This window comes from Lagenorhynchus albirostris, chromosome 16 (assembly GCF_949774975.1).
Source record: "Lagenorhynchus albirostris chromosome 16, mLagAlb1.1, whole genome shotgun sequence".
Lineage (NCBI taxonomy): Eukaryota > Metazoa > Chordata > Mammalia > Artiodactyla > Delphinidae > Lagenorhynchus > Lagenorhynchus albirostris.
This window is the reverse complement of record NC_083110.1, coordinates 49,615,320-49,641,451: the sequence shown is the minus strand read 5'-3', so window position 1 is coordinate 49,641,451 and position 26,132 is coordinate 49,615,320. Positions and strand designations below refer to the sequence as shown.

At 36.4% G+C, this 26,132-nt stretch overlaps 1 protein-coding gene across 5 annotated transcripts in view; it reads right to left on the bottom strand.

The window, feature by feature from the left end:
* The window catches only part of HECTD2 (HECT domain E3 ubiquitin protein ligase 2), a 79,770-nt gene that overhangs the window by 45,979 nt on the left and 7,659 nt on the right, over positions 1-26,132 (bottom strand). For all 5 annotated transcript variants that reach the window (XR_009535961.1, XM_060125500.1, XM_060125502.1 and 2 more), the window contains exon 2: positions 21,278-21,407. Coding sequence is in view for 4 of the 5 variants with exons in the window: in XM_060125500.1 (XP_059981483.1) it covers positions 21,278-21,407 (130 nt within the window). In the remaining variant the exon portion in view is untranslated. The remainder of the gene's footprint in view (positions 1-21,277; positions 21,408-26,132) is intronic.

The following is a 26,132-nucleotide window of genomic DNA, read 5'->3' as shown; positions in this document are numbered from 1 at the left end:
AACTTAACAATTCCTCATATGAATAATTTATTGAAAACAACTCTGTCCATATATTATGAAATTTTGTTTTTTAAAAGATTTATATTCTATTTGAAGGGGACAAAGTGAGTTAACTACAGCAAACATCATAATTAATGGAGAAATATTACAAACATTCTCTTTTAAATAAGGACTGGAATAACATGGGAATAAAGGTACTATCAGCACATTTATTCAACACCGTGCTGGAGGTCCTAGCATATATAAAGACAGAAAAGAGATTTTAAAGACTCAAGATTAGAAAGGAAGATAAAACACTGTCGTTTTCAAATGATTTGATTATAAACACAGACAAATCCAAAAGAATCTACAATTAGAAATAATAGAGGAGTTTAGCAAGGTGGATGGATTAAAAAAAAATCAATATATAACAGTCAACTGCATTTGTAAACACCAGCAACAAACAACTAGAAAATATAATTTTTAAAAATTTGTAGAACTATTAAAAATTAATACTAATAAATAAATTATAAATCTCTGTAGAGAAAATACTAAAACTTTGTTGAGAGATTGAAAAAACATCTAAACAAATAGAAAGCAATACCATGTTTATGGCTGGAAATGCTGACGATCATAAAGAAGACAATTTTTCTGAACTGTTCTTCAGATTCAATGCAATTCAATAAAAATCCCAGCAATATTTTGGAACTTGCTGATTCTAAAAGTCATAGAACTGATTCTAAATGTCATATGGAAGATGAAGTGCACAAGAATAGCTAAAGCATTTCTAAAGAAACACGAGTAAGAAGTGGGGACCTTGCTCTACCAGATATCAAAAATTTTGAGCTTAGAGTAACTAAAGCAGTGTTTTACTGACACAGGATTAGATAAGTTGACCAGTGGACTAGAGAACCCAGAATCATATCCATCCACACATGAAAGTTCAATATATGAAATATATGGCAGATCATTGGAAGAAAGAAAGGATTTGAAAATATGGTTAACCACATGGGGAAAAAATGAAGTTGGATTCCTATCTCATACCTTAAAAACTAGGAATAGGAAAATCCTTCTGATTTCGGGACAGAGAAATGTTTCTTTAAGAGAAACTAAAAAGTGCAACTATAAAAAAACAGACATTTTTGACTATGTTAAAATTAAAAACTTCTGATCATCAAAGATATCTTGAATTAAAAATATAAGTTACAAGTTGGAGGGAAAATCTGAAACACATACAACAAAGGACGAGCACCAAGAATAGAGAGATATTTCCTAAAAATCATTGAGAAAAAGAGAAATAATCCAATAGAATAATGTGCAGAAGAATCAAACAGGCATTCTAGAGAAAGAAACACATATACCATACACACATCAAAAGACATTCAGTCTCATTAGTGATTAAGAAAATGCAAATAAAGAACATGAGACACAATCATATCCACTCAACTGGCAAGAATTAAAAAGTATGATAATGTTAGAGAGGATGTAGATTAATTTGATATTTCACGTATTGTTGGTAGGTGTATTAACTTCCACAAACACTTCAAAAAACTGAAAAGCAGGGCTTCCCTGGTGGCGCAGTGGTTGAGAGTCCGCCTGCCGATGCAGGGGACACGGGTTCGTGCCCCGGTCCGGGAAGATCCCACATGCCGCGGAGCGGCTGGGCCCATGAGCCATGGCCGCTGAGCCTGTGCGTCTGGAGCCTGTGCTCCGCAACGGGAGAGGCCACAACAGTGAGAGGCCCGCGTACCGCAAAAAAAAAAAGGTAATAATTTATAGCAATTCACTCCTAAACACATGTCCAAGAGAAATTTTGCATAAGTACATCAGAAGACATATACAAGAATATTCACAAAAGTATTGTTTCAGGAAAAAAAATCTGAAAATAATCCAGTTATCCATTACTCAGAGAATTGAATACATTGTGGTATATTTAGACAACACAGTATTTACACAGCATGCAGTGGAAATAAACTATGACACTGTAATATGTTATATTATACTATATTATACTATTTCATATCCGTATTATTAAAATAAAGCAACCAATAGAGCTCTGCATGGACCAAGGTCAGTGTCATGAACCAGAATTGTGATTAATCAAATTCTGTACATCAGAGGATCAAAAAACTGTTTTTCCCTAAACTTCTAGGGTTGCCATACTTAATTTTATAATTAAACTTTTTAAATTTTGAGATAACTGTAGAATTCCATGTAGTTGTAAGAAATAATACAGAGACATCCCATGTACCCCTGACACAGACAGTCAGATATAGAACATTTCATCACCGTGTTGCCCTCATGGTACCCTTTATAGCCACACCTACTTCCCCCTGTCTCCACCTTGCTTAATCCCTGGCAACCACTAATCTGTTCTTTCATGACTATAATGTTGTCATTTCAAAAGTGCTATATAAACAGAATCACATATATGTAACCTTTTGGGATTGGCTTTCTTTTACTCAGCATAATTCTCCAGAGATTCATCCAGGTTGTTGCATGTATGAACAGTTTATTCCTTTTCATTGCTGAGCAGTAATCCATGGCATGGGTGCACTACAGTTTATTTAACCATTCACCCATTGAAGGACATCTGCTTGGAGTTACTATGAGTAAAGCTGCTATAAACATTCGTGTATAGGTTCTTGGGTGAACTTTCATTTCTCTGAGATAAATGCCCAGGAGGGCAATTGCTGGGTTAAATGGTCATTGCATGTTTAGTTTTTTAAGAAGAGCTGGAGGAATCATGTTCCCTGACTTCAGACTATACTACAAAGTTACAGTAATAACAGTATGGTACTGGCACAAAAACAGACACACAGATCAATGGAACAGGATAGAAAGCCCAGAAATAAACCTACACACTTATGGTCAATTAATCTACAACAAAGGAGGTAAGAATATACAATGGAGAAAAGACAGTCTCTTCACTAAGTGGTGCTGGGAAAACTGGGAAAGCTAAATGTAGAAGAATGAAATTGGAACATTCTCTAACACCATATACAAAAATAAACTCAAAATGGATTAAAGACCTAAGTATAAGACTGGATACTGTAAAACTCCTAGAGGAGAACATAGGCAGAACACTCTCTGACATAAATCACAGCAATATTTCTTTGGGTCTGTCTCCTAGAGTAATGGAAATAAAAACAAAAATAAACAAATGGGACCTAAAAGCTTAAACACTTTTGCACAGCAAAGGAAACCATAATATGAAAAGACAACCTATGAAATGGGAGAAAATATTTGCAAGCAATGCGACTGACAAGGGATTAATTTCCAAAATATACAAACAGCTCACACAGTTTAATATCAAAAAAAACAAACAACCCAATGAAAAAATGGGCAGAAGACCTAAATAGACATTTCTCCAAAGAAGCCATACAGATGGGGGCAACAGGCACATGAAAAGATGCTCAGTATCACTAATTACTAGAGAAATGTAAATCAAAACCACAATGAGGTATCACCTCACACCACTCAGAATGGCCATCACCAAAAAGTCAGATTTTACAAGTTTTTCCTTTTATGAATTGTGCTTTTGGTGTCAAGACTAAGAACTCTTTTCTAGCCCTAGATCCTGAAGATTGTCTCCTATTGTTTTGGTTTTTTCCCTAAGTGTTTTATAGTTTTATATTTAAGTCAGTTATCCATTTTCAGTTAATATTTTTATAAGGTGTGAGATCTGGGTCGATATTTATACATGTTCAATTACGCCAGTACCAACTGTTGAAAAGGCTATCTTTCTTCTATTGAATTGCTTTTGCTCCTTTGTCAAATTGTAACTGGGCATATTTACATGGGTCTATTTCTGGGCTCTCTATTCTATTCCACTGATCCCTGTATTTATCCCTCCACTAATACCTCACAGTCTTGATTACTTGTAGCTATATGGTAAATCTTGAAATCAGGTAGACTGATTTCTCCCACTTTATTCTTTTTCAAAATTGTTTTTCTAGTTCCTCTGCCCTTCCACATAAATTTGAGAATAATTTTGTCTATAGCTGCTAAAAAAAAAAAAGAAAAGGTTTATGGGATTTTGATACAAATTATATTAAATTTGTATATCAATTTGGGGAGAATTGGCATCTTTACTACATCGAGTCTTCCCATCCCTGAACACAGTATGTCTCTCCACTTATTTAAGTCTTTTAAAATTTCTTTCATTAGCAATGTGTAATTCTTAGCATATAAGTCTTGTAATGCTTGCTAGATTTATACTTAAGTATTTTATTTTTTAATGTGATTATAAATGATATATATTTTAAATTTCAGTGTACATGTATTTATTGCTAACATAAACACAATTGGTTTTTGTATGTTATATCCTTCAACTTACTAAACTCGTCTATTAGTCCTAGGAGTTTTGTTGTTGATTTCTGGGGATTTTTTTATGTAGATAATTATGTCATCTGCAAATAGGGACAGTTTTATTTCTTACTTTCTGATCTGGATGGCTCTTCTTTTTCTTGCCTTATTTTTCTGACTAGAACTTCCAATGCTATGTTGAATAAGGGTGGTGAGAACAGACATTTTTTTGCATTGTTCCCAATCTTAAAAGGAGAAAGCATTTAGTCTTTCACCATTAAGTAAAATGTTAGCTGTACATTTTTTATAGATGCTCTTTACCAAGTTAAGGAAGATCTCCTCTATTCCTATTTTTTGAGACTTTCTGTTTTATGTTTTGTTTATTTATTTTTTTACCATGAATGGGTGTTGAATTTTGTCAAATGCTTTTGATATAATCACATGATTTGTATTATTAGACTGTTAATATAGTAAATTACATTGATTGATTTTCAAATATGGAAACAGTTTGCATTTCTGGAATAAACTCCACTTGATTATGGTGTATAATTGTTTTTATATATTGCTGAATTCTATTTGCTAATATTTTGTTAAAGATTGGTCTATAATTTTTTTTTTTTTACTATGCTTGTTTGGTTTTGGTGTTGGAGTAACATTAGTTTCATAAAATGAAATGGGAAATGTTCTCTCCTTACCTACTTTGGGAAGAGACTCGGTAAAATTGGTGTTAATTCTTTTCTGAACATTTGGTAGAATTCTCCAGTAAAACTGTCTGGACCTGATTTCTTTTTTAAGAGTTTTAAAATTATGAATTCAATTTCTTTAATATTTAAAGGGCTATTCAAACTATATACTTCATACTGGATGAGTTGTGGTAGTTTGTATTTTTTTGAGGAATTGGTCAATTTCACGTAGGTTGTCAAATTTATGCAGAGTTGTTTGTGGCATCCCCCACCCACCCTTTTTACTGCCTGTAGGGTCTGTTGTGATATCCCATTTCATTTGTGATATTGATGAGCTATGTCTTCTTTTTGTCAATTTTATGACAGAAGTTTGTCAATTTTATTCATTTGTTAAAAAAAAGCCCAGCTCTTTGCTTCACTGATTTTTCTCTTTTCTCTTTGTTACTGATCTTTCCTTCTTATCTTTATATTTCCTCCCTTCTGTTTGCTTCGGGTTTCTTTTGATCTTCTTTTTCTAGGTTCTTAAAGTGGGAGCTTAGATGTTGGTTTTGAAACTTTCCCTTTTACCTAATGCATGCATTGATTGCTATACATTTCCCCTTTCCAAACTGCTTTAGAAGTATTTTGATATGCTGTATTTTAATCTTCATTCAGTTCCATTCATTTTTTAAAATTTCCCTAGAGACTTCCTCTTTAACCCATGGGTTATTTAGAAGTATGTTGTTTGGTTTCCAGGTGTTTGGAGATTTTCCTTTTATTTTCTGTTATTTATTTCTAATTTGATGCAACTGTGGTCAGAGAACATATTCTGCATTATTTCAGTTCTTAAAAATTACTGAGATTTGTTTTATGGTCCAGGATGTGGTCAGTGTTGGTACACATTCTGTGGGCACTTGAAAGGCATGTGTATTCTACTGTTGTTGGGTGGAACACAAATGTCTATTAGATCTTGTTGGTTGGTGATGCTGTTGAGTTCTTCTATATTCTATATCTTTGCTGATTTTTCTGTCTAGGTCTATCAAACCCACAGTTACAGTTAGAGACTTCAACACCCAACTGTGGATTTTTCTGTTTCTCCTTTCAGTTCTACCAGTTTTTGCTCTACATATTTTATAACTCTATTGTTTGGTATGTACACATTTATGATTGCTATATCTTCTTGATGATCATCCTTTTTATCACTACATAATATCCCTCTCTGCCTCCAGCAATTTTCTTTGTTCTAAGTCTACTTTATCTGATATTAATATAGCCATTACTGTATACCTTTTTCCATCCTTTCACTTTCAACCTGCCTATATTGCTACATTTGAATTGAGTTTCTTGTAGACAGCATATAGTTGGGGCATGTTTTTAACCTACTCTGCCAACCTCTTTTAATTGATGTATTTAGACCATTTACATTTAATATAATTATTGATATGTTAGGGCTTAAGTTCTATCATTTAATATTTTTGTTTTCTATTTAGTTGTTCTTATTTTTCCTGCCTCCCTGTGAGTTACTTGAACAGTTTTTAGAATTCCATTTTGATTTATCTGTAGCGTTACTGAAAGGTTGCTCTAGATGTTACATTACATACACTTAACTTATTTTAGTCTACGGTGTCATCGTTTTACCAGCTGGAGTAAAGTGTAGAAATTGTACCTGCTTTTACATCTCTTTACACTTCTCTGTTTATAATTATCTTAAGTATTTACTTACATACATTTAGAACCATACCAGTGTTATAATGTTTGTTTCCAGTGTCAACCATAATTTAGAAAACACAAAAGGAAAAGGAAAGTCTATTGTATTACCTAGTTTTTGCTTATCATGTTATTTCTTTTTCTTGATGTTCAAGGTTCCTTCTTTTGTTTCTTTTCTGTTTAGGGGACCTCTTAATGCACTCTTTTAGACCATCTACTGGCAACAAATTCTATTTGTTTTCTTCCATCTGAGAATGTCTTGATATCCTCTCCATTCCTGAAAAACATTTTCACCAGGTGTAGGATTCTGTGCTGGGAGTTCTCCCAGCCACTTCATTCTGGCCTCCATGGTTACTGATAAGAAATCTGCTGTTATTTGAAAGGTTTTCCCCTAGCAGTAAAGGTATCCCGTTTCTCTGGCTGCTTTTAAACATTTTGTTGCTGTTGTCTTTAGTTTTCAGAGGTCTAATTATGATATGACTTGATGAGGATTTCTTTGGGTTTACCCTGTATGGGATTTGCTCAGCTTCTTGAACCTACAGGTTCATGTCTCTTGCCAAGTATGGGAAGCTTTCAATTACTTTTTGAGTACTTTTGCAGCCTACCCTCTTCTTCCTCTCCTTCTAAGACTCCAATGACAAGAATGTAATGTCTTTTATATATACTACCAAATGTAAAATAGATAGCTAGTGGGAAGCCGCTGCATAGCACAGGGAGATCAGCTCGGTGCTTTGTGACCATCTAGAGGGGTGGGATACGGAGGGTGGGAGGGAGGAGATATGGGGATATATGTATATGTATAGCTGATTCACTTTGTTATAAAGCAGAAACTAACACACCATTGTAAAGCAATTATACTCCAATAAAGATGTTAAAAAAAAAAAGAATGTAATGTCTTTTGTTATAGTCCCACAGGTCTCTGAGATGATTCTCTTTTTCTTTCCAGTCTATTTTCTCTTTATTGTTCAGACTGGGTAATTTCCATTGTTCTATATTCCAGCTCTTTAATTCCTGTCTCTTCCATTCTGCTGCTGAGTCTATCCACTAAGCATTTTACTTTGGTCACTGTATTTTGTCAAGTATTAATACTTCCAAACCAATAGAATAGATGAATATTCTATAGATTCTAAATTCTACAATAATGAAATGTAATTCCATTCTAACGTAATCAAAATATATTTTCTACTAAGCAAACAGAATCATCAATCATCACAGCAGTAACACAGCTATAAGGTCCTCCTTCCTTCCTTATTCACTCTCCCAATTAAGCAGCTAACTTTGGATCTATCACTGACTTCAAATTTTATTAGTGTTAAGAGTATCTTTTTTTTTAATTTAATTTAATTTTTGGCTGCATTGGGTCTTCGTTGCTGTGTGCAGGCTTTCTCTAGTTGTGGCAAGCCGGGGCTACTCTTTTGTTGCGGTGCACAGGCCTCTCATTATGGTGGCTTCTCTTGTTGCGGAGCACGGGCTCTAGGTGCACGGGCTTCAGTAGTTGTGGCATGCAGGCTCAGCAGTTGTGGCTCGTGGGCTCTACAGCGCAGGCTCAGTAGTTGTGGTGCATGGGCTTAGTTCCTCCGTGGCATGTGGGTTCTTCCCGGACCAGGGATCAAATCCGTGTCCCCTGCATTGGCAGGCAGATTCTTAACCACTGTGCCACCAGGGAAGTCCCAAGAGTATCTTTTAAAATAACCTTTCACGTTAGAAGATAGTACAGAGATGCCAATTTCTTATATTCAACAGCAACGGTTTTCAAACTTTACTGTTTATCAGAATCACCTGAAGACCTTGTTGAACTAAAACAAAGACTACTAGGCCCTCTCAAAGTTTGTGATTCAGTAGGTCTGGGGTGGGGCCCAAGAATCTGCATTTCTAACATGCAAGTCTGAGGATCACACTGAGAAATGTTCAGTGGTTTAAGGAGAGAACAATGATGCCGACAACATAAAACAGATGATTAAATTTCTTTAATTTAGTTCTATAACTGAGTTTTAAACCCTTTATTAAATGTGGAAATAACTAATTTCTAGCAATTTGTACTTTAAGCACAAATTGGACAGAAGTTCAATTTATTAGTGAGTAAAATTTGGTATCTCTGTAAATTATTTGTTATGGGTTATGTTTGGCAATCATTATTAAAGGGAAAGAATGTTGCAGACAAGAACCTCTCTCCAACACCAGTCTTTTATTATTATATTTTGAGGCTCCTCTACAGTTTCTCTTCCTCTTCACCAGGCTTACCCTTTCCTATCTCTTCCTGCACACCTTTCTCAACCTGGCTATAAACACCCACTATTAGAAACAAACAAACTCATTCATATATAAATTAACTTATTCACTCATAGAGCATATATACACATTTTTATACCCACTCATTTTTATTAATACCATACTGAGGTGGAAGAGTGAAATTTTATTTAGTAAGAGAACTGGATTTTGGCAAAGACTGAGAGTGGGGAGATTCTTACATAAGAGAAATCGCAATGCCAAAGCCGAGAGGATTATAGGGTGAGGTTAGAATTAGAGGCCTAGATGGAATTTATTTTTAGTTTGGAAGGTAACTTGGACTGAAGAGTAATGCAGAATGCTAACGTACGATGTTAATGGGACTTGAGTCAGAAAGAAAGGCAGACTCCTTTGCTCACATTAGTGAATGAAAGCCAATCTACAGGATGTGACATTCAGCTATTAAGAAAGGAAGAATAACAGCTCACAGCTGCTCTCGCGTCCCCAATATCAAGGCATTGTTTCCAGAGACAGGCTTTCAGCCTGTTCTCGCAGATGGTTATTAAAATCTAATTCAAAAGAGAAAATCAATAACTGTGGTGATGAAGGATTAATTAAATCTCAAACCGATATTATAAATAGAACAGGCAAATCTTTGTTCTATCATATGCAGCTTTCTTTGCAATACAGAATATCGTAATACACTGAGAAAAGTCAAAATATATTTACCAGTGAACCTGTCATTTAGGTTTCATTCAGCCAATACTTGGGACTACTCTGTACTAAATTGATAAACGGTAATCATTCTCCCTTTCTTTTAATATAGTGTTGCCAATTTTACTTGGTTGCTTAGAAACATTAAGTAAAACACTTAATGCCATGCAAGAAGAATAAGGGTTATGGTGGGGGCTGGTAGTGTATTTTTAAAAATGTGAAGATCATAATATAACGATATATATGGGTGTGAGATTATTAGCCAAATTTTACTAGCTCACTGTTTTCAAGAAGCTAGTGCAGGTTGACTCTGTTTGGAGATGAGTAATATGTAGCTTTCCACAGCTGCACCACCAGGATGAAGACTGACACTGTAAACTGGTCATATGATTAGGAGACTGAAGACAGTTCCTGGTCGGCCAGCACAGGTAGCAAGAGCAGCATCAAAGGTAACAAGAGTCTCTATGTAGGTTAGGTGTCCAATAGGAGTCACCTGGGTCTCTGTTCCTTAACCCCCTACTGCTGGAGAGGAAACACTGATATAAAGGTTTGCTGCTGGTGACACACTGTTGCAAAATGCTATACCCTAAGTGTCATCTCAAATAATTTGTAATTAAATAAGTAATAAGGAATGGAGAAAGCACCAGCCTTGGAAGTAAGGCCCTAGGTCCTGTTGCTGGCTAGGTTACTAACTTTCATAACCGTGGACAAGTCAGTGAAACTCCTTGGGCCTCAGCTGTGACATTATAAAATGAAACAGATGGCCTAAGTCTGTTGTTCCCAAGGCTCCTAAGAAGAACTTCAAGGGCCACCTCAGGGGAATGGTGCTGTGTCGACGTGTCTACTCAGGGAAGCTAAGCTTTTCTCTGCTTAATATACTGATGGTCTGAGAAAAATTGTTTTTCAAAAAGTATTTTGCTCCGAAAATAAAAGTAACAAAAATAGGTTTGAAAACCACTGGTTCAATAATTTCTAACTTCCATCTCTAAAACTTTTAAGAACAAAATGGACAGGACTTATAAACCGACCAAAAAAGGTAAAAATTCTCTATTATACAATATAATATAATGACCTATAATAGAAAAATTGAAGGGGCCTGGAAACTTAACATGAATATGTCATTTAAACACCTGATTTTAGTTACAACCTCCTGCCCTACAACAGGGTAAAGGAAAAAGTTCTGAAATAAGCCTCAGAAGACCTGGCTTCTCTTTCTGGATCTGCATCTTACAATTCGCATGATGTGGTACTTTTAAAATATGTCCATAAATTCTTTGATATTCCTCCCATCAAAAGATGGAGTCTAATTCTTTTCCCTTTGAACCTGGGCCAGCTTTAGTGGCTCTCTGTGGATGAAAAATGTGGCAGAATGCTGTATGACTAGATTACAGAATAAAGCTGAACTTTCTATCATGTATAAAAACAAGTAGCAAAACTGAATCCTAAATTTACATGGAAGTAGGTGCTAGTAAACTATGAAATGTCAAACAAAACTCAACAAGGATCAAACAAAATCAGTATGTTGGAAAATTAACCCTTTAAATCAAAAAACTCAGGTGCAGAAGATATTTTACAACTCATAATTCTCCATTTTCTCAGTCTATAGATGAGTAAACGAAGGGTCTCGAGGGCTAGGTTTAACGTCTAAGGTCCCAATGACAGCTACTAGCAGTAGTAAACTCAAAGACGCAGTTCTTATTTAGTATCATAGTTGACAACCTGCGAGTGCTGGGCAGGCAATAAGCGAGCTACAATCTGAAGGATCCCTCTAGCAGTTCAGTACTCTGTACTGCTTCTGACTACTTCAGTAGTGGCAAGCTGTGGAAACAGGGAGAGACCAGAGTGGATTATTCATAACAGGTGGTGTTTACATCCTTGTCTATAGGATGACTTTTCTGAACATTTGGCAAAAATAAAATTGAAGGTGGGAGAGAGAAAGGAAGAAAGAAGGGAAAAAAAAACCCACTCTGACTCACAGGACTTTAACCATCAGAGCCAAATAAAGTGACACATTCATTAGTGTTTGGAGATGTACTTTTTACTAAGTTCAATGGTATGTGTGTTTGTAAAACTACAATGAAAGCATACATAAAATGTTCTTTTATGGGTCTAGTTATAAAAATATTCAAAAGTCCTTTTTATACAAGGTTATCTCTAATAGAATAGATGCCCTATACTGGACGTATCTTAGAGAACTTATTGTAGCCTTGAGATAGGTTACAGGGTGAACTGGCCAGAAACCCAGAAAAAGTACCTCCCATATATTTCCTCATTCAGTAAATTATTTACTGAGTAAAGACTCTGTGTACCATGGACACTGGATCCTGGAGATACACAGAAATTGCAAAGGTACTTACTGTTGGACTCAACAATTCCACTTCTAAGAAATCCTACAGATAAACCTGCACAGGAACAAAATGACAAATGTACAGAGCCATTCACTGTGGCATTGTTTATAATAGCAAAAGACAAAAAAACAACTAATTTATTTTAATAGGCTCTTAGTAAGCCCAATACAATGGAATATAACTATAAAAAAAGAGTAAGGAAGCTCTTTATGTACTGACATAGAAAGCTATGCAGGGTACATTAAGAAAAAAAACCAATATGCTGGATAATGTGTAGGTAGTTACTTTATTTTAAGATAAAGTGGAAAATCAGAATGAATATTTATATTTGCTTTCATTTACATAAAGAAACACAGGAAAGAATACAGAAGACAGCAGGGAAGAGTGTGAAAGTGAGACATCTGAAACATACCTAATTTTATAGTTTTGATTTTTGAAACACAGAAGTGTGCTATCCATTCAAAAAATTAACTTTAATATAAAAAAAATTAGACTAGGCTTTTCCCTCTCCAAAAAGAAGCTTAAGGAGTTTATAGACTAGTAAAGAGACAGACGAATCAACAAATTAATGCAGCAAGGTACTCTAAGTTCTTGACAGATATATCGCTCCCATAGGCATGGTTAAGAAAAGCTAAGTCCAAGATTACTGAGGGACCTACAAAAGGATCTTGGAGATTTAGTCCAAAATCAATTCATTCTCCCAGAATCCTGGAAATGGGGTCATTTGAGGCCTTGGAGATACTTTCTCTAAGATGGAAATCCTACAGCAGTTATTGGGAGTACTTTTCTCTCCCCAGATGGCAAGTCCTGTGCTGGGTTTCTTCTCACAGTTTGTTTCCCTGTCTGCCTCTAAAGCTGCTTTTGGAGAAACTGTGAAAACGCTGTGGTACTTCACCTGCGAATAGATCACAGCATCCCACCACACACAGATCCAGCACCATCTGAGCTGAAGACCACTCTGTTCTCTTGGCTCTTTCAGAGCAGCAAAGAGCATGGGATGCATTTCTCCAGAGCGTGTAAAAACTGCACAGTTCATTATGTCACCTCAGGGCTCTTCTAGAGTAAACTCATAAAACAGACTGAGCCGGGAGAGGAACAGTGCCCCGGAGCACTGTCAGAGTTAATGTCAACTCCTTCTGAATTACCAAGAGCGCACAGATATTTTAATAGGTTTGGAGAGGAATTATTTCCTTTCTTTTAAAGATGGTCTGTGCTGTTTAAAGATGTTTTAAATAATCTGACAGGAGCACAATCACTGTAGAAAGGAAGGTACAAAAGAGTAAGAGAGGATGTAGTGCTTACCACCCCACACCATTACTTACCATTTACATTGTTTTTCTGAAGATGTATCATCTCCAGCAGCTGTTATAGTAGGTAAAACTCCCACACTTGTCTGATCTTTAAAAGGACAGCCAACTCGAGAGGCATACCTAGTCATGTGATCTACAGGGAGGAAAGGCATCCCTCAGCTGTTAGGTAAACCCACGCTGGGCTTTTGCAGCTTCTCTAATACCATTTGAAGATCAGACGGGGAGACAAGCTGTTAGAGAATACCCAGCACAGGTCCCGCTAGAGGGAGGGAAATTGTAATAAATGCCAAGAATGAGGCATCTTTGAGGCAACAAACTTATTGGCAAGAGAGGCTTTGCAAAAGATCATGGAATTATAAACACACTTACATTTGGAAGACTTTGTCTAACTCCTCACTCAATAAAAGACTTCTTTTGCAGCAGCCTTGACATATGAACTCCATGCCGAATTCAAGCGGCATCCAGACAGAACAGCTAGGAGAAGTCAGCACTAGGAGTTCCAACATGGTAAAGGAAGTCTGCTAACAGGCCTATTCCTATAGAGTGACATATATACAAATACTCCAAGTTTAGGGTCGGGCTGACTGCAGATTCCACAATAATGGAACAGATGAGAGGGAAGCAGACAAGTGGCGGGAGCCCAAGTAGGTGGACCACATTCTGAATCAATACATGCACCCAGGGAGGAGACAGGCAGGTGTGGGCAACACGCTGGTGAGCTGGGCTCAGAGATTAAGATAGTAGCAGTGTAGAAAGAATGGAGTATAGTGTCAGTGGGAATCAAAAGCTAAGGAATTTGAACAAACAGCCCAAACGAAGAAGGTTATGGCTATGCATCCTTTCCTTTTGATTCCCTATCATTCTCCTTAGCAGACAATTCAGTGTTCATAAGGTTTCTAACCTTCTGCTGTAGGCTGAACTGTGTCAGCCAGAAAGATATGTTGAAGTCCTAAACCCCCAGGACCTGTTAATGTGACTTTATTTGGAAATAAGGTCTTTGTAGTTGTAACTGAATTAAGATGAGGTCATACTGGATTGGGATGGGCCCTAATCCAGTGACTGGTGTCCTTACAAGAAGAGAGAAATTTGGGCACAGAAAGACATACAGGAGAGAAGGCCACGTAAAGATAGAGGCAGAGATTGCAGTGAGGCATCTACAAGCCCCAAGGGACACCAAGAATTGCTGGCAACCAGCAGAAGCTAGGAGAGAGGCATGGAACAGATTCTCCCTCAGAAGCTTCAAAAGGAACCAACCCGGCCAATACCTGCAGTTTAGCCTTATAGCCTCCAGAACCAGGAGAGAACAAATTTCTATTGTTTTAAGCCACCAAGTTTGTGGTGCTTTGTTGCAGAAGCCCTAGGAAACGAACACATTCTCCAAGGAGATGACTAAATTCATGGCAAGAAAAACTTCCATTTCCTTCTCCTACTCCCTCTCTCCCTCAAGTCCATAGTCTGAGCAAGAGGTGCCCTTCTTTCCTTGCTGGAGCCAACACCTCAACCCCTGTGCTTGTCTTCATCCTGGATCCTATTCTCTCTGTTCATTTTATTATTTTACATTCCTACTGCAACTTTAACCTCTCCCGGTGCCAGATCTTTTTGCTTGACCACACTACCCTGCAAGATTCCACTGTTCTAGTTTCTGCTTTATAACACACCATTGTAAAGCAATTATACTCCAATAAAGATGTTAAAAAAAATTTTTTTTGACTTGGCTTTAAAAAAAAAAAAATTCCACCGTTCTTTCTTTCTTCCTTCCAGTCCAAGCTACTCTAAAGGCTGTCTCCACTGCCCCTAGATTCTTACCAGATTAGTGGTAACACCATTTATCAGCTCACAGCTCTTTAAGTCAGAGGTCTTGGTGGGTGTGGCTGGGTTTTCTACTTGGGAGTCTCTCAAGGTGGAACCTGGGCTGGACTCTGGGGAAGAATCCTCCTCCGAGGTCCTCAGGTTGCTGGCAGAACTCACTGTTTGCAGTTGAGACTGAGGTCCCGTCTCCTCGCTGACTGTCAGCCAGGGCTGCTCTCAGCTTCCAGGGACCCTCACAGGTTGCCACGGGCTGCCCCCAGGCCCTTTGGCGGTATCCCAGCCTACTGTTTCAGGGCTGGCAGCAGGATCCCTTGTGTCGAATCCCCTTAGTGCTTCCAGTGCCTCTGCCTTTGTCTTCTGCAACCAGTGGGAGAAAGCTCTCTGCTTGTAAAGGCCTCACGTTACAAGGTTTTGCCTACCTGGATAATCTCCCTATTTTAAGGTCAACCAATTAGTAGCCTTAATTAGATCTACCCTTAACTTTTTACAATTTGAATTCTCCTCATCCCATCCTACTGAAACTGTTCTCAAAGTCACCATAAACACATTAACCAACAAATCCTTGGCTCTGCCGCAGTGCTTACTCATCTTGTCCTCTCTTACCAATGGCATTATTGACTAAATCCTCTTCTTTAAATTTTCTTTTCCCTTGAATTTCCAAGTCATAGCACAACCTGGGTCTCTTAGCTCCTTCAGGGCTCATTTCCTTTTCTTTTTACCAACTCTCCTTCTTTTAAACTACCTTTGACTCTCTTTTCCTTTTTCTGTCTCTGCCATTCATTAGCTACATAAATTCATGCAGGGCAAGCACTTACAACTCTCTGTGGCTTAAGTTTCCTTACCCTTGGACTAGGAAAATAATTCCTATCTCAGGCTGCTGTACGGACTACTGGAGTCTATATCTGTGCAGTGCTTGGAATTGTGCCCGACACGCAGTGGGCACTATATGAAGTCGCTGGTGTGGCTGCTGTTGATACTGCTCTGGTGCGCCCACTCGCACAGCTCTTTCCAGTCCCGAGTTCTCTCTTGTTTCACCCTATGCGATAAATACTTGCTAAGATCCCCTGATGAATAAGGGGACTGTCCTAGGCTCTGCAGGGGTTACAAAGGTATTTATTCCCTCATGAAACATACAGTCTAGGAGATTAAAGTACACAAGTGATACTACACAAGGTTGAGAGACTAAAAGAGGTGAGAAAAAAAACCCTAAATTGTAAGAAGGGAAGAATTACATCTGGTTAGGGAGAATCAGTAAAGGTTTAGTAAAAAGGTAGCTGTGAAGAACAGACAGGATCTGACAGGTAGGGAAGAGGGGACAGAGTGTTCCAGGCAGTGGGAAAAAATTGCAAAAACTGTGGTAAAAAGGTGTGAGGCATCCCAGAGAATAGTTGAAATGTAAGTATGTAGGAGAAAGACAGGAGATAAAGTTGAAAAGCTGTCATATTACGAATATCCTTGTGTGTCAAAGTAAAAAATTTTTATTTAATTTTGGAAGCTAGGGAGTATGGAGATGATGTAATTAGAGTTGTGTGATTAATGTGATATGATTAATCAGCCAAGAGAAACAAGTCAATCAGGAGTTTCCTCTGTCTCTCAGAACAAGAGTTCTGTTGTCAGAAAATGTGGGATTGAATTGTGGTTCTGTCACTTAGCAGCATGACTGTGGCCAAGTCACTTACCCTGTCTGAGCCAATTCTCTTATGGGTGTGAGAAGCAGAATTTTAAGATGGCTGGACGATTCTCAGCCTCCTGGTGTTCCATCCTGATCACCTTGCATAACATGACAAAAGGGGTTGTGCAGATCTAATAAAGGCTACTAACTGGTTGACCTTAAAATAGGGAGATTATCCAGGTAGGCAAAACCTTGTAACGTGAGGCCTTTATAAGTAGAGAGCTTTCTCCCACTGGTTGCAGAAGGCAAAGGCAGAGGCACTGGAAGTACTAAGGGGATTCGACACAAGGGATCCTGCTGCCAGCCCTGAAACAGTAGGCTGGGATACAGCCAAAGGGCCTGGGGGCAGCCCGTGGCAACCTGTGAGGGTCCCTGGAAGCTGAGAGCAGCCCTGGCTGACAGTCAGCAAGGAGACGGGACCTCAGTCTCAACTGCATACAGTGAGTTCTGCCAGCAACCTGAGGACCTCGGAGGAGGATTCTTCCCCAGAGTCCAGCCCAGGTTCCACCTTGAGAGATGCCCAAGTAGAAAACCCAGCCACACCCACAAAGACCTCTGACTTAAAGAGCTGTGAGCTAATAAATGGTGTTGTTTTTAAGACATTAGGTTTGTGACAATTTGTTAAGCAGCAACAGAAAACTATATGGCAACGTTTCTAATACCTATTCTATGTGATTGCTCAAAGAAAATTACATGAAAGGTTTCCCTAAATTGTAAATATTATACAAATAAAGGTTACAGTTAGTATCTAGTTCATGTCTAAAATAGAAATCATCTCTCTCAACTCCTCTCCCCCATCAAATAGGCTCACTTTATTTATTTATGGTATAATGGTATCACAATTATAAGTTTGTTTTGTTGTGTGTTGCAGGACTGTGACATACGGGCAATGGTGCCTCCTTAGAATAAGACTGAGGTAATGAAATGTGCTTGTATGTGTGTATGTAAATAAAAGAAGAAAGACCCCGAATAGCCAAAGCAATCTTGAGGGAAAAAAACGGGCCTGGAGAAATCACTCTCCCTGACTTCAGACTATACTATAAAGCTACAGTAATCAAGACAATATGGTAGTGGCACAAAAACAGAAATGTTGATCAATGGAACAGGATAGAAAGCCCAGAGATAAACCTACACACCTATGGCCAACTAATCTATGACAAAGGAGGCAAGGATATACAATGGAGAAAAGACAGTCTCTTCAATAAGTGGTGCTGGAAAACTGGACAGCTACATGTAAAAGAAGGAAATTAGGACACTCCCTAACACCGTACACAAAAATAAACTCAAAACGGATTAAAGACCTAAATGTAAGGCCAGACACTATAAAGCTCTTAGAGGAAAACATAGGCAGAACACTCCATGACATAAATCACAGCAAGATCATTTTTGACCCACCTCCTAGAGTAATGGAAATAAAAACAAAAATAAACAAATGGGATCTAAAGAAACTTAAAAGCTTTTGCACAGCAAAGGAAACTATAAACAAGACAAAAAGACAACCCTCAGAATGGGAGAAAATATTTGCAAACAAGTCAATGGACAAAGTATTAATCTCCAAAATACATAAACAGCTCATGCAGCTCAGTATTAAAAAAACCAACAACCCAGTCAAAAAATGGGCAGAAGACCTAAATAGATGTTTCTCCAAAGAAGACTACAGATGGCCAAGAGGCACATGAAAAGCTGCTCAACATCACTAATTATTAGAGAAATGCAAATCAAAACTACAATGAGGTATCACCTCACACAGGTTAGAATGGGCATCATCAGAAAATCTATGAACAACAAATGCTGGAGAGGGTGTGGAGAAAAGGGAACCCTCTTGTACTGCTGGTGGGAATGTAAATTGATACAGCCATTATGGAGAACAATATGGAGGTTCCTTAAAAACTAAAAATAGAATCACCATATGACCCAGCAATCCCACTACTGGGCATATACCCTGAGAAGACCATAATTCAAAAAGACACATGCACTCCAATGTTCACTGCAGCACTATTTACAATAGCCAGGTCATGGAAGCAACCTAAATGCCCACTGACAGACGAATGGATAAAGAAGATGTGGTACATATATACAATGGAATATTACTCAGCCATTAAAAGAAACAAAATTGGGTCATTTGTAGAGACGTGGATGGACCAAGAGACTGTCATACAGAGTGAAGTAAGTCCGAAAGAGAAAAACAAATATCGTACATTAACGCATATATGTGGAATGTAGAAAAATGGTACAGATGAACTGGTTTGCAAGGCAGAAATAGAGACACAGATGTAGAGAACAAATGTACGGACACCAAGGGGGGAAAGTGGGGCAGGGGTGGTGGTGGTGGTGGTGGTGGTGGTGGTGGTGGTGGGATGAATTGGGAGATTGGGGTTGACATATATACACTAATATGTATAAAACAGATAACTAATAAGAACCTGCTGTATAAAAAAGTAAATAAAATAAATAAAATAAAATAAAATAAATAAAAAAATAAAAATAAATAAAAGAAGAAAGAAATTATCAAAGGCAAAGGTTGATAAATGAGACAATATAAATACTAACTTGCAAGAGTGTAGAATAGGTCTAGCAATCCTTTGGAGTGTCAACAGAAAATATGCGCAAGAATAATTTATGCCATGTGCAGCTTATGGACACAGCAATTTACCAGGAACAAGGTCCTTAAACATTCTGAGGTTTGTTGTTTTTTTGTCCAGGTGTGAGGGACATCTAAACCTTTGCAGATTTGTTTTGTTTCATTACAGGGCAAGGGGCACTTAAAATTATGCAAGTAGTATATATTCCCTGTGATAAAACAATATAGAGTTATATAGAGAAATCGAGCATATTAATAATATCCACCCAATCCTACTTTCCTGAGGAAACCATTAACAGGCTGGTGGGCATCCTTCCATACTTCTTTATTCTGCTCAAAGAAGTATAAAAGGTTTCCCCACACTTAAAAAAATTGGAGTCATATTCTACCTATTACTGTGTAATTTGCACTTTTCATTTTACAATGTATTATAAGTATTTCTCCTAGAAAATTTATACACCTGTCACGTCTTAATAAAAGCATGGCATTTACAATATGGATTACCATAATTTAGTCAACCAATTCATTTAGATTGCTTCAAATACCACTATTATAAACAATGTACATTCTTTCCATAGGTCTTTCAACATATATTATTTCCTTAGAATAAATTCCTAGAAATGTAACACTGGATCAGCGAGTATATGAACATTTTAAAAATTGAATGTATGTCAAATAATTTGCTCTCCAGAAAAGTTGTATCAATTTCCAAGCCCTCTACTCATAAAAGTGCCCATTTTCACACTCCCTAGACAACCCCACAGATACACATGTCTTCATTCTCTGCCACTGAGTAGGGAAATGTTAACTACTTGTTTTAATCTGTACTTCCTTTAATACTAGTGAGACTGAGCATCCTTTCACGTGTATTAATTATTCATATTTCCTTTTTTGATGGGTCTGTTCATACACTTTGTCTTTTTTTCCTAATGAAATGTTCATTTTACTGATTTATTAATGATCTCTATGATTCAAGGATTTGTTTTCACTGACTATGACATCTTACTTTAACTTGTTTATGACCTTCTAAAATTCCTATAGAACTTTTAAACTTTCTTATGCCTTCAAACTTTTCAATTTTTTTGTTTTATGGCTGTTCACATTGCTATCATTCCAAGAATTTTATTATAAAAACAATTTCCTGTGTTTTCTTCTAGTACTTTTGTAGTTTTTAAAAATCTAAAGTTACCATTTTCAAAAAGTTGGCTAGTTGGCCTAATTCCATCTTTTGAATAATTTAATATCATTTATATACACTATGTTTTACTGATCCATCTCCATGTATTTGGCTACCTTGGTGGTAGCCCTACCATTGGTACAGCTTTATAATATATAGTAATACGAAGGAATGGGTTCCCTCATTACTTTTCCTTGCATTCTCTCATTTATTCTTATAAATCAAATAGAGCATCATTTTCTTAAGTTTCCCCCCAAAAAACTGTTGAAAAATTCATTAAATGTTAGAGAGTAAATCGGGTGTATCTGAGATCTCTATGATATTTAAGTTTTTCCGTTCAAACCACCTTTTAGTCTTTTGATAAAGTTTCATAGTTTTTCTTCGTATAGGTTTTGCTCACTTTCTCCTTGGTTTATTTCTAAATATTTCGTATATTTTCCATCAACTCTTCTGATTGATTACTGCTCAAATAAAGGAAATCTACTGAATTTTTGTATGTTTATATTGTGTCAGGCACCCTAACCAAACTTTCTTATTCATGAGCTTTGTATGTGATTCTCTTACTCTAGGTAACAATTACCTAAAAATAATGATTTTGCTCCTTTCTGTAAATATTTATAGCTTATTTTTTATTGTATTAACTAACTAGACCTAGTAGAACAACACTGAATAATTAAAATCTACTTTTTAATAGTTCAATAATATACGTGCGCCAAGATACACATACTACATATACTTTTAATAATTGTAACTACATTAATTTTTTAAATTAAAAATTTTTTACCATTCTTGATGTTAGGGAAAACAAGATGTGTAGGTGAACTTCTGTTTTCAGCAGCTTCTTTCTTCTGGTTAACAGTTGAAACAAAACTGCTGGAAGTAGAAATCTGGCCTTTGGATCCCCTGTCCAAACCCTAAAAACAGAAAAGTTAACATTGCAGCATAATTCCTAGTCACTCTATTTAAATTATTTTACTGCAAAAATCGTAAACATTTAAAATAGAGATTTTAATCTGATGATAGATGCACGATAGATAGATAGATAAAGCCTGTATATATTATTGACTTACCTTTTCCAGGACCAAATTGTTTTAAGTATAAAAGGAAAACAGTCATGCCATCTAACTGCTTACAGGTTGATAAAGTTTGGAAATGGGGATAATAACAGTACCTTCCTCACAGGGTTACTGTGAGGTTTAACTGAGATAATGCATGTAAAACAATGAGCAGAGTTCCTTGCCCACAGTACACGTTTCATTCATGTTATCTGCTATTTTAACTTGGTATTTAGGTAACACTGTTTTTGTGACCTCCACAAATATTTTTTCAGTAGTTAACATGCATATGATACTTCGCAGGTTGATTGATTAAAGGTTTTCTAGCCTTGATGCAACTTCAAAAGCTCAGGTCAAAAGATAAATCTTTTAGAGTTCATTTATTTCTCTAAACACGAGATTGGACTTTGGGTGTAAGGGGACTTAAGAAAAATATGGCTAGGCATTCTTTGCTTTCAGAGTAGAGAGTTTTTCATTTCCTCCTTCCTCATTTACCAGACTGATTTCCACTTAGCTTTTTAGAATCAACTCAGATGCCATGTTGCAAAAACATTTACACTCACCAAATATTCACTTTCCCACATCGCCCACTCTCTTACAGCTAAATGCAGCCATCTGATTAATTCTAACAGGCCAGAAGCAGAAGTGATGTCTGCCATTTTGGGACCAGAAAGTACTGATGCATTTAAGGCTGGTGGGACAATCTCCAGTTCCTCTCTCTTTTCTTCCACTGTAATAATCCCAGAGGCTACAAGCTGAGATGCTACAGCATTCGTTGGCTTGGGTCCCCGAATCACTATGTGAGGCAGAGCCACTGCTGACCAACATTAGATTATACCATCAGCAATAAATGCACCTTTACAATTTTCAAACACTGAAACTTGGGACTACCTTGTAAATGCAGCCTAACCCATTCTATCATAACTTCTCTGCAAAGCTTTTTCTGGTGGTCACCATTTCCACAAAAATCAATCACTCTTATTTATACTTGTGATTTACTTAAATTATTCCACTGAAATTATAATTGGTGTCATACTGGTCCTTCATGCTGGACTAGAAATTCCTTATTCATCACAGAGCTTGACGTCCAGGGAATCCTGTGCATAGATCCTATACTTCAGAGTAAATTTATTGTTTTTTCTTTTTAAGAGATTAGTATAGAAAAATAAGCCATAAAAAATTCAGATGCTATACACATAGAATTTAAAAGTTTCTGGACTTGAGATTTCTAGAAATTAGTTATTTAACTCCTTTATTTCATAGATGAGGAAAATGGAATTGAGACTCACCTAAAGTCATTCAGCTAACAAAACAACAGAGATGTGAGGGGCACTAAATGAGAACTTGAGGAATGCTTCCATAAGGAAAGTACATATGCGATTTTGTGTGTGTGACATCTTTGGCTGCTCAAAGAATTTGGGTTTGTTTGTTTGTTTGCTTTATTTGTTTTTGCTTGCTTTTTGGCTAGATTTAGGCTCAGTGAAGTCTGAATCAATATTTCTGTGTTAGGATTAGGCTACATGATCCAGCCTAAAAAAAGTTAAACATATTGCCCAACTGAAATAAAGTCATCTTCTAACAGATGTAGGTATGAATCTGAAGTTTCAGAATCACAGACAACGTCATCTAGGGTCTTGTACAGAACATATGACACGCTGAGTGTTTCACAAATGGTTACTCCTATGATAATAACTCACTAAAACAAGTCATGTATTGAGTACTAGGTATATGCCTACTATTATATTAGGTGCTTTAATACAACATTCCTATGAGTTGCATATTTACACTTCATTTTACAAATGAGGAAACTGAAGTACCATGCCGAAGTTCACAGAGCTGGGAAGTGGGAATTCAAACTAGTCTGAATAACCTTAATGTCTGTATTCTTAAACCACTATAGCTCAGAGTTTCTCACTACAGTAGCTATCACTTATTAAGGATTTATCATGCGATAGGAAGTATGTTACATATATCAGCCTGTTTTCACAACTCTTGTGGTTGATGTTATCTTCTCTACTTTTATAGATATATGCTGAATGAAATATAATAGCTTCAGGAGCAACTCACCTAACCAGAGGAAATTAACATAAGCAGAAAAACTAACTGTACTTTAGGAAAATCTTTGATATTCTAGCAATCTGGGAAAGACTCAATATTTTATTTTATTTTTCTCCCCCTTCCTCTACTCCTTCTTAATAAAAGGAGATCCCAAAGAACATTGCCTGGTTCACTTGTGGAATCTTCAAATAATTAAAAAAAAAACCCACAAGTAACTGATTCAATCAATAAAGCCATTTAACATCTATCAGTTCTAATCTCTAACAGAGATGTAGATTCCCAAGGAGGACAGAGAAAATTGGAGAAAGAGATTAATAAAATAGTGATATGCAATACTTTTCTATAAAAGTCTTTGTAAATTACATAATTTGCATAATCTTGGTAAATTAAAACAATATGCTCAAGTTCACAGACCTAGCTAATTAGAAAAATAAAATTAAAATAGCCTATACATTTGAAAAAGTATATCATTCCTTGTTATAACTGCCCCCTGCAGTGGAAGCCGTGGAGTCCTAACCAATGCACGCCAGGGAAGTCCCTAAACCAATCTTTGATAAAAGAATAATTGCTGGCTCTGTTCCATCATGAAACACTTTTTAAAGTCATAATATCTCACTATATTAGAGTATCTGAAGTAAAATTTTTTTAACTGTTTACAAAATTCATTATTTTGTAATGTTTACAAAATTCATTATTCACAACATATTTTAAACTACTAGCTTTGCAACCAGCTGGAAATGATAGCATTTTAAATCATATCAAGTAAAAATTAATGTTGCATTCTAGCTATTAGATAAGTGAGACTGGCAGTTTTATTTACTATAGAGACAACACACACAAATGCACAGGTAGATGGATTCTCCATAGAGCTCTTTGGTTTAGTTGGCTGTGCAAAGTTGTCATAGGGGATCCAGTCACCAGGATATGTTAAATTATGTTCAGTATCTTCTATTTGAGAAGAGATGTACATAATGTTATTTCAGAAAATGTTCCATACAATCAATGACTGGGTATTCTAAAATGTCCAACAACACTTGGCTAGTTGGAAAATTCACTTATGTAGAATATCTGTCATCAGTAATACCAAATAAAAAGCATTAATGGTAATAATACAAAGGAAATTCTACATACACTAGCATAGTGGTTCTCAAACTTTCTAGTTTCAGGACCTCTCTGCATTCTTAAAAATTACTGTATGTATGTACAATTCCTTTTAAAATATAATAAACCCACTTATGGACAATTAACTATTTTCCCAAACAAAAATCAGTGAGAAGAGTGGCATGGTTTACATTTTGCAAATCTATTTTTATATCTGTTTCTGCATTCAATTTGTTGCAATATCATGTGTCACACAGAAAACTACACCGTACGCTCGAGAGAATGAGAGAGAACAAGGCAACACAAATAACATCCCAGTATCGTTACAAAGGTAGTTTTGACCTCATGGACATCTAAAAGGATGTTGAGGACCACATGTTGAGGACTGCTGCAGTAGGAATAAACAGTAATTAGAACGAAGAATGAATCTAAGAAATCTTTGGAGAACAAGAAGACAACATTTAAATCTGCACTAATATAACCATTTGCTACTGAGCGCTTGAAATGTGCTAGTAAGTGTAAAATACACAGTGTTCAAAGGCTTAGTATGAAGAAGAGATAAAATATCTCATTAAATGTCTATATTGATTAAATGTTGAAATGGTAAATTTCTTGATATACTGTATTAAATAAAATACATTATTAAAATTTATTTTACGTCTTTATTTTTATTCTTTTTAATGTGGCTATTAGAAAACTTTAAATTATGTATGTGGTTCACATTCTATTTCTATTGGACAGAGCTGATATAGATGAAAGAATAATTTCCTAAACTAGATCCAATCCAACATACAATCTTAGGAATTAGGACAGAATTATTATTTTGATTTCATCATTTCCCTGCATCATTCTGGAAGAAAAGATTTGCTGGACAGGTAACAAATTTAAATACGGTATAAAATATAGACAAAGAATCAAAGATATCTGAAGTAATAAAAACTGAGTTTCTTGCTTTGGTCATTTCAGTTATGTATATAGGGACAATGGCAATCTGTACACTTTGGTCACACCTCAATGAAATTTATTTTTCAAACCCAAAGATGAATAGTTCAGCAATACATTAAGTGCTCTTAATATAAAGCAGGGATCCTTCAGTCTCAATGAGTCCAGGGAATACCTATGGTGCATAGAAAAACTACTTTACAAAAGACTTGAGTGGCTTCCTGAGATACTAAGCAAATGTTACTATGTCAAAAGATTGGTGAACAAATGTACATTTATATGTTTTAAGTTAAAATAAAAAGCACTGAATATACTTTGCTTTACCAACTTTTAAAATAAACTGACCTAAACTACCAGTTAGGGCCACACCAGATGAGAGGCCTTAACCGTATTTAGAGTCTACAAAGGAGACTATTTTAGGCCCTGTTCCTGGGTAAAGGTATTTTGTTCTTCTTTTTTGTATGTTTTTTCACAGTTCCTTAT